General features: G+C 45.7%; 1 protein-coding gene across 8 annotated transcripts in view; it reads right to left on the bottom strand.

Moving 5' to 3' along the window:
* Window positions 1-18,043, bottom strand: part of LOC137510933 (disintegrin and metalloproteinase domain-containing protein 10-like) — a 191,259-nt gene that overhangs the window by 16,874 nt on the left and 156,342 nt on the right. For all 8 annotated transcript variants that reach the window (XM_068233944.1, XM_068233940.1, XM_068233943.1 and 5 more), the window contains 2 exons: window positions 17,273-17,490; window positions 8,719-8,815 (listed from right to left, as the gene is read on the bottom strand). In XM_068233944.1, the coding sequence (XP_068090045.1) occupies window positions 8,719-8,815; window positions 17,273-17,490 (315 nt within the window). The remainder of the gene's footprint in view (window positions 1-8,718; window positions 8,816-17,272; window positions 17,491-18,043) is intronic.

Here is an 18,043-nt window from a genome sequence, read left to right as displayed (position 1 = left end):
TTTTACTGGTAGCGCGCCCAGGCTATGCATATGCATAGGTAGAATTTAGTTAGTGTTAGGTCCCCTCCCATGGAGGAAAGACTTCTTCGACAGTGGGAGGGACAAGTACCTAACAAATTGCAAATTGTTAGTGAAACTAACATCCTCCAAGTGGTAGACAGGTCATGTGTATGCTCATTGTGTATTTGAATCCCATGAGTGGGGTGTGCACTTTTTTGCAGGTAAGCACTCATCTGTTTTTAAGTAGCGCTGTTCATTTCTTTGCTATGTTACATCAATTTTATTGGAATTCCACATGAAAGACCAACACAAAGTGGTGTACACATGAGAAGTGGAACGAAAATCATACATGATTCCAAACATTTTTTTACAAATAAATAACTGCAAAGTGGTGTGTGCATAATTATTCGTCCCCCTTTGATCTGAGTGCAGTCAATTGCCCATAGACATTGCCTGATGAGTGCTAATGACTAAATAGAGTGAACCTGTTTGTAATCTAATGTCAGTACATATAGAGCTGCTCTGTGACGGCCTCAGAGGATATTGGGAGCAACAACACCATGAAGTCCAAAGAACACACCAGACAGGTCAGGAATAAAGTTACTGAGAAATGTAAGGCAGGCTTAGGCTACAAAAAGATTTCCAAAGCCTTGAACATCCCACAGATAGAGTTGGGCCGAACGGTTCGCCTGCGAACGGTTCCATGCGAACTTCAGTGGTTCGCGTTCGCGTCCCGCAGGCGAACCTTTGCGGAAGTTCGGTTCGCCCCATAATGCACATGGAGGGTCAACTTTGACCCTCTACATCACAGTCAGCAGGCCCAGTGTAGCCAATTAGGCTACACTAGCCCCTGGAGCCCCACCCCCCTTATATAAGGCAGGCAGCGGCGGCCATTACGGTCACTCGTGTGCTGCCTGCGTTAGTGAGAGTAGGGCGAGCTGCTGCAGACTGTCTCTCAGGGAAAGATTAGTTAGGCTTAACTTGTTCCTGGCTGGCTGCATACCTGTTCTGTGAACCCACCACTGCATACCTGTGCTGTGAACCCACCACTGCATACCTGTGCTGTGAACCCACCACTGCATACCTGTGCTGTGAACCCACCACTGCATACCTGTTCAGTGAACCCACCACTGCATACCTGTGCTGTGAACCCACCACTGCATACCTGTTCAGTGAACCTGCCACTGCATACCTGTTCTGTTCAGTGGACCCGCCACTGTATACCTGTTCATTGAACCCACCACTGCATACCTGTGCTGTGAACCCACCACTGCATACCTGTTCTGTGAACCCACCACTGCATACCTGTGCTGTGAACCCACCACTGCATACCTGTTCAGTGAACCTGCCACTGCATACCTGTTCTGTTCAGTGGACCCGCCACTGTATACCTGTTCATTGAACCCACCACTGCATACCTGTGCTGTGAACCCACCACTGCATACCTGTTCTGTGAACCCACCACTGCATACCTGTGCTGTGAACCCACCACTGCATACCTGTTCAGTGAACCTGCCACTGCATACCTGTTCTGTTCAGTGGACCCGCCACTGTATACCTGTTCATTGAACTCACCACTGCATACCTGTGCTGTGAACCCACCACTGCATACCTGTTCTGTGAACCCACCACTGCATACCTGTTCAGTGAACCCGCCACTGCATACCTGTTCTGTTCAGTGGACCCGCCACTGTATACCTGTTCTGTTCAGTGGACCCGCCACTGTATACCTGTTCATTGAACCCACCACTGCATACCTGTGCTGTGAACCCACCACTGCATACCTGTTCTGTGAACCCGCCACTGTATACCTGTTCTGTTTAGTGAACCCGCCACTGTATACCTGTTCTGTTTAGTGAACCCGCCACTGTATACCTGTTCTGTTTAGTGAACCCGCCACTGCATACCTGTTCTGTTCAGTGGACCCGCCACTGTATACCTGTTCAGTGAACCCGCCACTGCATACCTGTTCTGTTCAGTGGACCTGCCACTGCATACCTGTTCTGTGAACCCGCCACTATATACCTGTTCTGTTCAGTGGACCCGCCACTGTATACCTGTTCATTGAACCCACCACTGCATACCTGTGCTGTGAACCCACCACTGCATACCTGTTCTGTGAACCCGCCACTGTATACCTGTTCTGTTTAGTGAACCCGCCACTGTATACCTGTTCTGTTTAGTGAACCCGCCACTGTATACCTGTTCTGTTTAGTGAACCCGCCACTGCATACCTGTTCTGTTCAGTGGACCCGCCACTGTATACCTGTTCAGTGAACCCGCCACTGCATACCTGTTCTGTTCAGTGGACCCGCCACTGTATACCTGTTCAGTGAACCCGCCACTGCATACCTGTTGTGTTCAGTGAACCTGCCACTGCATACCTGTTCTGTGAACCTGCCACTGTATACCTGTTCTGTTTAGTGAACCCGCCACTGTATACCTGTTCAGTGAACCCGCCACTGCATACCTGTTGTGTTCAGTGAACCTGCCACTGCATACCTGTTGTGTTCAGTGAACCTGCCACTGCATACCTGTTCTGTGAACCCGCCACTGTATACCTGTTCTGTTTAGTGAACCCGCCACTGTATACCTGTTCTGTTTAGTGAACCCGCCACTGCATACCTGTTCTGTTCAGTGGACCCGCCACTGTATACCTGTTCAGTGAACCTGCCACTGCATACCCGTTGTGTTCAGTGAACCTGCCACTGCATACCTGTTCTGTGAACCCGCCACTGTATACCTGTTCTGTTTAGTGAACCTGCCACTGTATACCTGTTCTGTTTAGTGAACCCGCCACTGCATACCTGTTCTGTTCAGTGAACCCGCCACTGTATACCTGTTCAGTGAACCCGCCACTGCATACCTGTTGTGTTCAGTGAACCTGCCACTGCATACCTGTTGTGTTCAGTGAACCTGCCACTGCATACCTGTTCTGTGAACCCGCCACTGTATACCTGTTCTGTTCAGTGAACCCACCGCATCAGTGCGCATACCTGTGCAGTTAAGTGAACCCACCTACCTACGTGAGTGCACGCAGTGTGATATACCACTCCGTGCATACCCGATATGGACAAAACAGGTAGAGGAAGAGGTAGTGCCAGAGCCAGAGGAAGGCCACCCGGCAGATCTGCGCGAGGTCGTGTAAATGTAATTTCGTGTGGACCTGGCCCACAGTACAGTGCTCGGAAGAAGGCACGTCCCATCACCTCCCAAGATTGTCAGGACGTGGTTGAGTATTTAGCGACACAGAACACCTCATCTTGCTCAGCCACCAGCGCTACTACTAGCACCACTTCCGCTGCATTTGACACTTCGCAAGAATTATTTAGTGTTGAAATCACTGATGCACAGCCATTGTTGTTACAGCCAGATGAATTTTCACCAGCTCATATATTTGAGTTACCCGGCAACACTATGGATGTAACGTGTAAGGAGGATGAAGGACCTACTGATGGTGCATGTTTGGATTTGTCTGAGGCAAGCGAAGCTGGGCAGGATGATTACGATGATGACGATGATAGGGATCCTCTGTATGTTCCCAATAGAGGAGATAAAGAGGGGGACAGTTCAGAGGGGGAGTCAGAGAGTAGTAGGAGGAGAGAAGTTGCTGAAAGAAGCTGGGGCAGCTCTTCGTCAGAAACAGCTGGTGGCAGAGTCCGGCACCATGTATCGCCACCTATGTACAGCCAGCCAACTTGCCCTTCAGCATCAGCTGCTGAGGTCCCCATAGTGCCCACATCCCCGGGTGGCTCAGCGGTGTGGAAATTTTTTAATGTGTGTGCCTCAGATCGGACCAAAGCCATCTGTTCGCTCTGCCAACAAAAATTGAGCCGTGGAAAGGCCAACACTCACGTAGGGACAAGTGCCTTACGAAGGCACCTGGAGAAAAGGCACAAACAGCAATGGGATGGCCACCTGAGCAAAAGCAGCAGCAGCACACAAAAGCAAAGCCACCCTCCTTCTCCTCTTCCTCCTCCATCAGGTGCATTATCTGCTTCTGCCGCTTTCTCCCTTCCACCTTCACAGGCACCCTCCTCCACTCCGCCTCTGCCCTTGAGCGGTTCCTGCTCCTCTGCCCACAGCAGCAGTCAGGTGTCCGTGAAGGAAATGTTTGAGCGGAAGAAGCCAATTTCGGCCAGTCACCCCCTTGCCCGGCGTCTGACAGCTGGCGTGGCGGAACTGTTAGCTCGGCAGCTGTTACCATACCGGCTGGTGGACTCTGAGGCCTTCCGTAAATTTGTGGCCATCGGAACACCGCAGTGGAAGATGCCAGGCCGCACTTATTTTTCGAGAAAGGCCATACCCCAACTGCACCGTGAAGTTGAGAGGCAAGTGGTGTCATCTCTTGTGAAGAGCGTTGGGTCAAGGGTACACCTGACCACGGATGCCTGGTCTGCCAAGCACGGGCAGGGCCGCTACATTACCTACACAGCCCATTGGGTGAACCTGGTGGTGAACGATGGCAAGCAGGGCGCAGCGGACCAAATTGTGACACCTCCACGGCTTGCAGGCAGGCCTCCTGCCCCCTCCTCTCCTCCTGCTACATGCTCTTCGCTGTCCTCCTCCTCCTTGGCTGAGTGGCAGTTCTCCTCTCCAGCTACACAGCCCCAGCTCCGCAGGGCCTATGCTGCATGCCAGGTAAGACGGTGTCACGCCATCTTAGACATGTCTTGTCTCAAAGCGGAGAGTCACACTGGAGCAGCTCTCCTGGCTGCTCTTAAGAAACAGGTGGATGAGTGGCTGACCCCGCACCACCTGGAGATAGGCAACGTGGTGTGCGACAACGGCAGCAATCTGCTTGCCGCTTTGCATATGGGGAAGCTGACACACATACCCTGCATGGCACATGTCATGAATCTAGTGGTTCAAAGATTTGTGGCAAAGTACCCTGGCTTAGCGAATGTCCTGAAGCAGGCCAGGAAGTTCTGTGGGCATTTGAGGCGGTCTTACACAGCCATGGCACGCTTTGCGGAAATTCAGCGCAAAAACAACATGCCGGTGAGACGCCTCATTTGCGATAGCCCGACTCGCTGGAACTCGACCCTGCTCATGTTCTCCCGCCTGCTAGAACAGAAGAAAGCCGTGACCCACTACCTCTACAACTACAGTAGAATGAAACAGTCTGGGAAGATGGGGATGTTCTGGCCCGACAACTGGACACTGATGGAAAATGCATGCAGGCTCATGCGGCCGTTTGAGGAGGTGACCAACCTGGTGAGCCGCAGTGAGGGCACCATCAGCGACTTAATTCCCTACGCTTACTTCTTGGAGCGTGCTGTGCGTAGAGTGGCGGTTGAAGCTGTGAATGAGCGTGACCAGGAACCGTTACGGCAGGAACAGGCATGGGACCAATTTTCATCAGACCCAGCTGTTTCCTCAACACCTGCGGCAGCACAGAGGGGGGAGGAGGAGGAAGAAGAGAAGTCGTGTGCAGAAGACGAGTCAGACTCAGAGGATGATGAGCAAGGTGTTTCTTTGGGGGGGGAGGAGGAGGAGGAGGAGGGGACAGCGGCAGGAGAACAACCTCAGCAGGCATCGCAAGGGGCTTGTGCTGCTCAACCTTCCCGTGGTATTGTTCGCGGCTGGGGGGAGGAGGTTGACTTACCTGACGTCACTGAGGAAGAGCAAGAGGAGATGGAGGGTACTGGATCCGACTTTGTGCAGATGTCGTCTTTTATGCTGTCCTGCCTGTTGAGGGACCCCCGTATAAAAAACCTCAAGGGGAATGAGCTGTACTGGGTGGCCACACTACTAGACCCTCGGTACAGGCACAAAGTGGCGGACCTGTTACCAACTCACCGGAAGGTGGAAAGGATGCAGCACATGCAGAACCAGCTGTCAACTATGCTTTACAATGCCTTTAAGGGTGATGTGACGGCACAACGCCAGCAAGGTACCACTGCCACTAATCCTCCTCCCGTGTCCACGCAGTCAAAGACAGGACGCTCCAGCGATCTCATGGTGATGTCGGACATGCGGACGTTCTTTAGTCCAACGCCTCGCCGTAGCCCTTCCGGATCCACCCTCCACCAACGCCTGGAACGGCAGGTAGCCGACTACCTGGCCTTAAGTGTGGATGTAGACACTGCTGTGAACAGCGATGAGGAACCCTTGAACTACTGGGTGCGCAGGCTTGACCTGTGGCCAGAGCTGTCCCAATTTGCCATCCAACTTCTCTCCTGCCCTGCCGCAAGCGTCCTGTCAGAAAGGACCTTCAGCGCAGCTGGAGGCATTGTCACAGAGAAGAGAAGTCGCCTAAGTCACAAAAGTGTTAAGTACCTCACCTTTATCAAAATGAATGAGGCATAGATCCCGGAGGGCTGCTGCCCGCCCCAAGACTAAGTCAGTCCCCGCACACACAGCATCTCTGCCTGCATGCCGTGTGACTGGCTGCCTGGCCTGCCCCAAGAAGACTAAGTCGCTCCCAGTCCCTCCACACAGCATGTCTGCCTGCAGGCCGCTTGACTACCTTCTCCACCACCACCAACAGGGTCCGGGACTCCAGGCGGATTGCTGAATTTTTTAGGCCGCTGCTAGCAGCGGCCGCTGTAATAATTTTTCTGGTGCGTGTACATGACTGCCTAATTTTTCTGGCTGCACTGCGGGCAGCTGCAACAACAAAAGAAAAGGCATGTACATGCGCCCATTCCCCTTCGTGATCATTACCTTGCCGTGGTGAAGGGGCTTGCGTATCACAATGAAGCAATGACCGGCGCCTAGATGAGTGTCTCGGGGGGCACACCCACGATAATAAGGTCGTTGCCTCATTGTGGTCAGAACAAATTTGATCAGCTGGACAGTCACTGTTCTGTCATTCAGCTACATCAGCCAGGCGACCATATGGGCTGTAAAGCCACCAAAACCTGCACTCTCGCCATGGTGCGCACCAGTCCAGCACGGCCATCACTACACAAACAGCTGTTTGCGGTGCGTTACACGGTGAGTTTGGTGTGTCAGTGTGAAGCAGTACCTTAATTACACTACCTGATTGATGTATACACATGCAAGATGTTTGAAAGCACTTTAGGCCTGTCATTTAGCATTCAATGTGATTTCTGCCCTTAAAACGCTGCTTTGCGTCAAATCCAGATTTTTCCCCGGGACTTTTGGCATGTATCCCACTCCGCCATGCCCCCCCTCCAGGTGTTAGACCCCTTGAAACATCTTTTCCATCACTTTTGTGGCCAGCATAATTATTTTTTTTTTCAAAGTTCGCATCCCCATTGAAGTCTATTGCGGTTCGCGAACTTTAACGCGAACCGAACCTTCCGCAGAAGTTCGCGAACCAGGTTCGCGAACCTAAAATCGGAGGTTCGGCCCAACTCTACCCACAGAGCACTGTTCAAGCGTTCATTCAGAAATGGAAGGAGTATGGCACAACTGTAAACCTACCAAGAAAAGGCCATCCACCTAAACTCACAGGCCGAACAAGGAGAGCGCTGATCAGAAATGCAGTCAAGAGGCCCATGGTGACTCTGGACGAGCTGCAGAGATCTACAGCTCAGGTGGGAGACTCTGTCCATAGGACAACTATTAGTCATGCACTGTAAAAAGTTGGCCTTTATGGAAGAGTGGCAAGAAGAAAGGCATTGTTAACAGAAAGCATAAGAAAGTCCAGTTTGCAGTTTGCCACAAGCCATGTGGGGGACACAGCAACCATGTGGAAGAAGGTGCTCTGGTCAGATGAGACCAAAATGGAACTTTTTGGCCAAAATGCAAAATGCTGTGTGTGGCGGAAAACTAACACTGCACATCAACCTGAACACACCATCCCCACTGTCAAATATGGTGGTGGCAGCATCATGCTCGGGGTGCATCTCTTCAGCAGGGACAGGGAAGCTGGTCAGAGTTGATGGGAAGATAGATGAAGCCAAATACAGGGCAAACTTGGAAGAAAACCTCTTGGAGACTGCAAAAGACTGGGGCGGAGGTTCACCTTCCAGCAGGACAACAACCCTAAACATAAAGCCAGGGCAACAATGGAATGGTTTAAAACAAAACATATCTATGTGTTAGAATGGCCCAGTCAAAGTCCAGATCTAAATCCAATCGAGAATCTGTGGCAAGATCTGAAAACTGCTGTTCACAAACGCTGTCCATCTAATCTGACTAAGCTGGAGCTGTTTTGCAAAGAAGAATGTGCAAGGATTTCAGTCTGTAGATGTTCAAAGCTGGTAGAGACATACCCTAAAAGACTGGCAGCTGTAATTGCAGCAAAAGGTAGTTCTACAAAGTATTGACTCAGGGGGCCGAATAATTACGCACACCCCACTTTGCAGCTATTTATTTGTAGAAAATGTTTGGAATCATGTATGATTTTCGTTCCACTTCTCACGTGTACACCACTTTGTATTGGTCTTTCTCGTGGAATTCCAATAAAATTGATTCATGTTTGTGGCAGTAATATGACAAAATGTGGAAAACTTCAAGGGGTCCGAATACTTTTGCAAGCCACTGTGTGTGTGTGTGTGTGTATATATATATATATATATATATATATATATATATATATATATATATTTTTTTTTTTTTATACAGTACTACTAATAATGTTACTGTATATGTTATATGTATATACGTTCCTAGTTAGAGTTCATGTATAAACCTTATCCAGAAAAAAATGAAACACTATTCCATAACTCATGCCTCTAACTTAAAATTTGCTTTAAAAACTTTACATTTATTGTTAAAAAAAACCCCAAACCTTTACATTACCTTTGTTTGAGTCCATAGTTCTTCCAAAAATAAAGATTGTTCCAGCCATCATAGCAGCCAACGATAGTATAATCAAGAGTATGGCCCACCAGCGTGTCTGCATTATAAACAACAGAAGCTAGTCAGATCTGATGCTAGATTCATTCTCAACACTGGTATTAAACTGTCCATACCCATACTGATTATTAAACACTGGTATTAAACTGTCCATACCCATACTGATTATTAACAAAACAAGGTCATTTAGGCCTACATGAATGTTTGGGCCTGCAAAAAGCTATATATATCATGAGCGTCGAACATGAAATTCCACTGTAATATATTTGCATAAGTCTGCCTATTCCCTTATTGGGCACAGTTTTTCCTGAATGTTAGGAATGTTACGTTATTGCACCGTATATATAGTTGTGTAATGCCAAATATATTAAAATACAGTAATATATTCTCTATGTGTTTGCTATGAGTGCTATCAGTTACTAGTTGACTTCTTATTAACATAAACAAAGCAGTAGTAAGATATACTAGGGCTTGGAAAAAGCAACTTATTACCTAGATACTGAAAGGAAATATTACAAATATATGACACTATTTTTCCAAGAGTTGGGATGCTGTGTAAGAGGTAAGTAAAAATAATGTGATCATTTGCACATCAGTAAAACAATTTCTATTTCATTAAAAAAAATGTACAGCTTTTGATTTTCACACCAGCAACATTTGAAAAAAAAATATCGGATTGGGCAAGAAAAGACTGGAAAATATACATAATGATAAAATAAAATTGGTGGAACATCTCCCAACCTATTTGGTCAATATAATAACATGACTGTGTATAAAAAGACGCATCCAAAGAAGGCCCAGAAGGAAAGATGGGGAGGTGTGCGCTACTCTGTGAATTACTTAACAGACTAAAGGTGGCCATACACTTAAACATTTGCAGCAGATTCGACCATCAGATAGATTCCTGTCAGATGGCTGTCAAGTCGAATCTGACAGGAATCTATCTGATGTGTGCAACACACTAGGAACAGATTTCCAATAGATTTCAGAATAAAATCTATTGGAAATCGATCTAAATGCATAATTGGACCATTAGATCCAATGCAACTCTATGGGCCATCGATCTGCTGCCAGCAGCAGATCGATCTAGATTTTTCGGTACTTATCCGTTAGCCGGGCGCATCCAGCAGGTGGCGACAAAACTCCACCAGAGTTACATGGTGGCCTGGATGGGGAATAGTAATTAGCGCCACCTGCCGGATGTGCCCAGCTAACAGATAAGTACCGATTTTTAATTCCGTCAGATAGAATAAATCGATCGAAATCGATCAAAAACGGCCACAAATCGATCGATCTGAGAATTTGATAGAATCGATTTTAGATCGATCGACTCTATAGGATCAATCGATCGATGGCTGAAATCGACCAGTGTATGGGCCCCTTAGTAGTGGAAGCATCTAAAGATAACAATGCTTATAAAATGCACAGTTGCAAAGACTTCATGGACTTTATTAACTGAAGAACATATGAAAAAAAAAATAGAAAATCTGGAGAAACCTCTGCACACAAGCAAACTTATTCAGTAAACTTTTTTTTTTCTCATAAGAGATGTTTTCATACCTTATCAATAAAATACATTTTAAGCACCCAACAAGCAAGAAAATACTAAAAAAAATAAGTTTAATATTACCTTTTTAAATAATTTATAATATGTTTGCAATTGCTAGGAGCTGGTAAGTTATTTTGTAGATAAGTTGAAAAATGATCTTCTGAGTAAGAACTGAAGAGAAAAGTTAATGGAATAAGGACCAAGGGATAAGGCTGAAAGACAACATTAGATGGGCATTCTCTTATTTGGTAGAAATGACTACACTGGCTCAGAAACCCTTCTGAAAACCATTGTCTAAGAACACAATTTGTTGCAACATTCAAAAATGTAATTTAAAAACTTTACAATTCAAAGGACAAATCATATATACAGTGGGTTGCAAAAGTATTCGCCCCCCTTGAAGTTTACCACATTTTGTCACATTACTGCCACAAACATGCATCAATTTTATTGGAATTCCATGTGAAAGACCATTACAAAGTGGTGTACATGTGAGAAGTGGATCGAAAATCATACATCATTCCAAACATTTTTTTACAAATAAATAACTGCAAAGTGGGGTGTGCGTAATTATTCTGCCCCTTTGAGTCAATACTTTGTAGAACCACCTTTTGCTGCAATTGCAGCTGCCAGTCTTTTAGGGTATGTCTCTACCAGCTTTGCACATCTACAGACTGAAATCCTTGCCCATTCTTCTTTGCAAAACAGCTCCAGCTCAGTAAGATTAGATGGACAGCGTTTGTGAACAGCAGTTTTCAGATCTTGCCACAGATTCTCAATTGGATTTAGATCTGGACTTTGACTGGGCCATTCTAACACATAGATATGTTTTGTTTTAAACCATTCCATTGTTGCCTTGGCTTTATGTTTAGGGTCATTGTCCTGCTGGAAGGTGAACCTCTGCCTCAGTCTCAAGTCTTTTGCAGTCTCCAAGAGGTTTTCTTCCAAGTTTGCCCTGTATTTGGCTCCATCCATCTTCTTATCAAGTCTGACCAGCTTCCCTGTCCTTGCTGAAGAGATGCACCCCGAGCATGATGCTGCCACCACCATATTTGACAGTGGGGATGGTGTGTTCAGGTTGATGTGCAGTGTTAGTTTTCTGCCACACATAACGTTTTGCATTTTGGCCAAAAAGTTCCATTTTGGTCTCATCTGACCAGAGCACCTTCTTCCACATGGTTGCTGTGTCCCCCACATGGCTTGTGGCAAACTGCAAATGGGACTTCTTATGCTTTCTGTTAACAATGCCTTTCTTCTTGCCACACTTCCATAAAGGCCAACTTTGTACAGTGCATGACTAATAGTTGTCCTATGGACAGATTCTCCCACTTGAGCTGTAGATCTCTACAGCTCGTCCAAAGTCACCATGGACCTCTTGACTGCATTTCTGATCAGCGCTCTCCTTGTTCGGCCTGTGAGTTTAGGTGGATGGCCTTGTCTTGGTAGGTGTACAGTTGTGCCATACTCCTTCCATTTCTGAATGATCGCCTGAAAAGTGCTCCGTGGGATGTTCAAGGCTTTGGAAATCTTTTTGTAGCCTAAGCCTGCTTTAAATTTCTCAATAACGTGATCCCTGACCTGTCTTGTGTGTTCTTTGGACTTCACGGTGTTGTTGCTCCCAATATTCTCTTAGACAACCTCTGAGGCCCTCACAGAGCAGCTGTATTTGTACTGACATTAGATTACACACAGGTGCACTCTATTTAGTCATTAGCACTCATCAGGCAATGTCTATATGCAACTGACTGCACTCAGATCAAAGGGGGCCGAATAATTATGCACACATCACTTTGCAGTTATTTATTTATTTGTAAAAAATGTTTGGAATCATGTATGATTTTCGTTCCACTTCTCATGTGTACACCACTTTGTGTTGGTCGTTCATGTGGAATTCCAATAAAATTGATTCATGCTTGTGGCAGTAATATGACAAAATGTGGAAAACTTCAAGGGGGCCGAATACTTTTGCAGCCCACTGTAAACATAATTCAAAAACACCTCTGCCTTCTCTTGGCCTTAGCTTATCATGGACTGAAGTAAAACGGAAAACTGTTCTGTGAAACGACAAATCAATATTTGAAATTCCTTTCTGGAAATCATGGATGCTGTGTCCTCTTAGCTAAAGAGAAGAACCTCCTAGTTTATTAACAGTCAGCAGGCATTTCAAAAGCCAGCATCCATGTTGGAATTAGAGCACATTGCATGGGTACCTTTCACATCTTGGAAGATAATATAAATGCTGAATGATATACACAGGTTTTGGAGCAACATTATTATTATTATTTATTGTATTTATAAAGTGCTAACATATTACGCAGCACTGGACATTAATTTAGGTTACAGACAATATTTAGGGGTCACATACAGCAATATGACAATACAGGAATACAAGAAAACCAGATCACACACACCATAGTATAAGTACCAGGTAATGCTTAGTCAGTCACTGGATGGAGCATGGAGATTAGGCAAGTTAAGTTCACTCAAATGCATAGCATGGGTTTACAGTAGTGGAGGTGCATGATCAGGTAGGACACAAAAGGAGGAGGACCCTACCCAAAGGCTTACAATCTAGAGGGAGAGGTAGGGACACGAGAGGTAGGGGACCAGAGTTCAGCTGTGGGTTTAGAGCAATTGTGAGGGGTGGTAGGCCAGAGTGAAAAGGTGAGTTTTGAGGGCCTTCTTGAAGGTGTTGAAGGAGGGGGCTGCCCTAATGGGGTGAGGTAGGGAGTTTCATAGTGATGGAGCGGCTCTTGAGAAGTCCTGGAGGCGTGCATGGGACTGGGTGATGCGGGGGACGGTCAGGCGAAGTTCATTGGAGGAGTGGAGTGAGCGGCTTGGTGTGTATCTCAGAGTAAGCCCAGAAATGTAGGTTGGACAGGATTTGTGGACGGATTTGTAGGTCAGACACAATATCTTGAATCTGATTCTGGACTGGATAGGAAGCCAGTGGAGGGATTCATGGAGGGGAGCCGCCCTGGTGGAGAGATGGGAGCAGTGGATAATTCTGGCTGCCGCATTCATGATTGACTGCAGTGGGGCTATTTGGGTCATAGGGAGACCAGACAGAAGGGCATTGCAGTAGTCGAGGCGGGAAATTATGAGGGCATGGATGAGGAGTTTGGTGGTGGCAGAGGTCAGGAAAGGGCGAATCTTACAGATGTTACGAAGGTGGAAGTTGCAGGACTTTGTGAGGTTTTGGATGTGGGGAGTGAAGGAGAGTGCGGAGTCCAGGGTGACACCCAGACAGCGAGCTTGAGAGGTAGGGCGAATGGTAGTGTGGTTAACAGTGACCTGCACATCTGGGAGGTCCAGGGATGACCGGGGTGGGAAGATTCCGTTTTGTCTAGATTTAGTTTCAGTAACCTAGAAGATCCAGAAGGAGATGGCAGATAGGCAGGAGGAGACCTTGTCCATGGTAGTGGTAGATATGTCAGGGGTGTGGAGGTAGATTTGGGTGTCATCTGCATACAGATGATAGTTAAAACCCATGGAGGAGATAACCTTGCCAACATATGATGCCATCCAGATAACATCATTTTCAGACTCTTTTTCGGCAAGACAATGCCAAACTCGAAAAACTGTACATTCTTCGGTGTTCTTGCTATGAATTTTTTGGTGCACAAAAGGGACAGAAACACAACTGCGCTAAAATACAGCATATAGCGTTTTTGAAGTTCTACAAGAATTGCATTGCTCATATGAGAATGGAGTACTGCAAAACTATTTTATAAGTGTCCTTGCAACTGACTAAACTGCAGACAACAAACTGTTGAAATTCTATGTCAGGCAAGAATGGGGCAACCGTTCAGTGTCATATCTACAGCAGTTGATCTTCTCAGTACCCAAACATCTACATAGGGGCCAATTCATAAAAGGCTTTGTGGGGGAAAAAATCTCGTCAGGAAAATACCGCATTTGGTATTATAGACTTTTGTGTGCTAATACATAAAAAAAATCACAGCTGTGATAGAAGTGCAGTGTTTTTTTTTTTTCAACTTTCTTTTTATTGAAAAGGCTTAAAGTCATAGTACATATAACAACATGTCCAAAATGGAGTAAAGCAATAACACAAGTTGCTTCATAACATGTCTGCAATAACAACCTGCATCATGAGTGGTAATCATACTGGATAAAGCCTGAGATGCGGGCTAGAAGGGAACAAAACAGGAAATAAAACAAAACAACTAAAAATAATAAAAGAAAAACATCATAACAGTTTAACCATTGACATAAATCCGTCTCAATAGGCAGAATATCAGAGCATATGTTATATTATCCGAGCAGGGTATACAATCCTGGGGGGGGGGGGTGGGGGGGGGGAGCTATGTCAGAGCAAGGGGAGAGAGGGGAGTTAAGGGGAGAGAGAGTGGAGTTAATGGGATGAGGACCAGGTCGACCATTGGCTCCATGTGCCAAGAAATTTGTCTGGTTTGTTAGTTATAGAAGAGGTGATGTATTCCATTGAGTATATCTCTTTAGTTTTGAGAATACGGGCCGGCCTACTGGGTGGGGAGTTTTTCCATGTTTGTACTAATAAGGATTGGGCAGCGTTACATACATGGGCTATAAATGCATTAAAATATTTGGAGATGCAAGGATTATGTCTGTGGAACAGTGCTACCCAAGGGTCGCCCTGAACCTCAATACCTAGAACCTCAGAGATTACTTGGAAACACATTGCCCAGAAGGACTGAACACAAGGGCAGCTCCACCAGCAGTTAAGTTGGTCCACCCCCTGACCACAACCTCTATAACATTTATCAGTGTGAGCCAGATTCCATTGGTGCATCCTAGAGGGAGTACGATACCAATCATAAAAGATTTTGTAAGCATGTTCCCTTAAGATGCAGTTAATAGAGGATCTAGCCATGCAATTAAAAATGGAGAGCCATCCTTTATCATCCAGTGTTTTTTTTAGCCTGGCCTGCCACTTATTCATGGGAGTGGTAACTTCATCTAGAGTCTGATACCATAGAGTGGAGGACAGGTTTGAGATCAGGCCCTTGTATAAATAATTACGTACCGTAAGTACATCTTCTCCAAATCGCATAGCTCAGGATGGAGGCCTTTCTTATTCATATGGGAGACAAACCCTCTTAGTTGCAGGTAATGAAAGATTTCCGAGGGGGGTTGAGAGTGTTTTGCTGAGATTTGCTTGCCATGATAATATATTCCCATCCTCAAAAAAATTAGATATACGAACAATATTTTTGCCTGTCCATTGGTGCCAGACTGATGGCTGGAGACCGGGGGGGAAGTCAGTGTTACCAAATAAAGAGACTAATTGGGAAGGGTGTTTGTCTTGGGAAAGCCTTTTGGATATTTTTTCAAAGGGATAATGATTGTGAGACAATGTGGTTCTCCGATAGGTGAGGAATATCTGGGTGGGGAGTCAAAATGAGACTGGAAATCGAGAAAGGTGCAATGAGTGAGGCCTCTAGGTCCACCCATCTAGTCCTTCCCGGAGGAGAAACCCATTGAAATGTTTGTAGCTGAGGGGCCCCGAACCCTCCTTGTGTCTTGCTTCTGGCCAGATTTTGGTATTTAATTCTGGGAGGCTTGTGATTCCATATAAATTTAGTGATATGGGACTGAAGTTTCTTGATGTCTTTTGAGATTACAGCTATGGGAAGGGCTCTGAACAGGTATAACAATTTGGGGAGTAGGGTCACCTTGACCGCTGCTATCCGGCCTGTCAGGGACAAGTGATAGTGGGACCATACATTAAGTAGTCCATGAAGGGTAGATAGCATAGGGGAGTAATTAGCGCCGTATATTTGGTCTAATTTTGGGGTGAGGTGGACTCCAAGATATTTAATTCCTTTGTCCTTAAATTTGAAACCGAATGCAGAGGCTAAAGCCTGTTTTTGAGTCTCAGAGAGGCCAAAAGCAGAAGTGCGGTGTTTTACCGAAGTAAACTGTCGGTAATGAGAAACGTTTCGTTACATTCCTGTTCTCCATGCAGAGACAGCATTAAGAGGCATCCCCAATTTCCCTTTAGATGTACATGTTTTGCTATACCTCCTCTGTTTGCTCTGAATTTGCTGTATTGCCTCTGAATCTGCTCTGAATCTGTCTATCCTTTCTAGTCTGTATCTGTCTAGTCTTTCTAAACAATTTATTTAATTGCCACAGCTTAGAATAACTTCAAGAAACTTTACACATGCCAGGCTTTCTCATGTTAAAATACACATCTTAAAAGCAGAAACCCAAGAGGTTAAACACACAGCCTAAAGGCATACACACGTTGGATTCCCACAAATGACGGGTTGTCAGTCCAGCCTGCGGGGCTGCCGTTCTAGCGACAGTTTCCCTGTGTGTACAGTCTGTCGGCAGGCTGATAAGGCTGGTTTTGACAGATCTACCCAGCGGATCTGTCAAAACCAGCCTTATCAGCCTGTAGACAAACTGTACACACAGGAAAACTGTTGCTAGAATGGCCACCCGGTGGACGGGTCTGACGACGCGTTGTTTGAATAAATCAGGCATGTGTACGCACCTTAAGGTATTCAGGGGAAGCCTTGTTTGTTCCGCTCTTGCTGCTGCTGCCTGGGCAGATCTCACTGCTTTTCCATTAACTTTGCTCTTATCGCTCTCTTATCACCTCTTCAAAGCAGGCGGTATTATTCGTGCCAATACCGCGTACTCTAATCTTTATGAATTGACATTTACTGACATGTGTTGGAGGTGTTTAATGCACACGTCTATAATTTACCTCACTGCTCCAAAATTTCAGCTTTTCATGCGGTAACTGCTTTTATGAATTGACATTTTGCTAATTGCTTGGTAAAGTCAGCTGTTTTCAGCAGTACCGCATGCGGTAATGCTTTATGAATCGACCCCAAAGTGTTGTTAGGCAATGTGATGTAGCACAGTGGTCAATGTGGCCCTTACAAAACCGATGGCATAAACATAGAATCCAAATATACAAGCAGTAATAATTACCTTCATCCATGCAGCAGGATCATACTCTATCAAATTCAAGAAAGAGTTTTTCAGTCTTGCTATAGGGCCATCTGCATCTACAAGTCGACAGACATGAAATTTGTCACAATAGCCTTGCCTCTGCCCACATGGTGCACCTGCTGGAAGTGCTATTAAAGACCTGTCAAACAGGTGTGACAGCTCTTGAGATTTTGTGCTTTTACAGGAGTTCATATCACCTATAAAGTAAGAGAAGGGACACCATTGTGATATTGATGATGCAAGTTAAGTTAAAATAAATATGTCAGAGTTAGCTTTAAGTTCTACATCAGCCTCATGTTTTCCCATGCAAATGATGTGGACTATATAATCATTTGCAGAACACAAAGTTTTGTGCATTGTATACAGACCATTTTTTTGTGTTTTTAATTATTTCATTACCTGGCTGGAAAGGCTTGCAATGCTAACTTCCTGTCTCTCTATCAAATTATGCTTGGCTGGACTGAACAGAAGTCTGTGTTCTCTTCAAACTTCTCCTGATTTACCATTGTTATGAACATAAGGTAATCAGGAAAGAGATGAAAAGGTGTCTTGTCCTGACACAGAGCTGGGTAAGGTCAGGAGATGACTGTGCAAAAAAAGACACTGCCACTCTAGGATGGTACACTGGGGATATCATTTACTACAGGGTGGCTCACGAAAAAGAGGCTCGGCTGCCTGTCAAAAAACACGAGTATACAGGTAGAAATATGGAATATATTATTTAAGTGCAATACTGTTTGCCATGTAGCG

This window comes from Hyperolius riggenbachi, chromosome 1, assembly GCF_040937935.1.
Source record: "Hyperolius riggenbachi isolate aHypRig1 chromosome 1, aHypRig1.pri, whole genome shotgun sequence".
NCBI classification, from domain to species: Eukaryota; Metazoa; Chordata; class Amphibia; order Anura; family Hyperoliidae; genus Hyperolius; species Hyperolius riggenbachi.
Note: the sequence above shows the minus strand (reverse complement) of the source record. Positions and strands in the feature narration are given on the sequence as shown.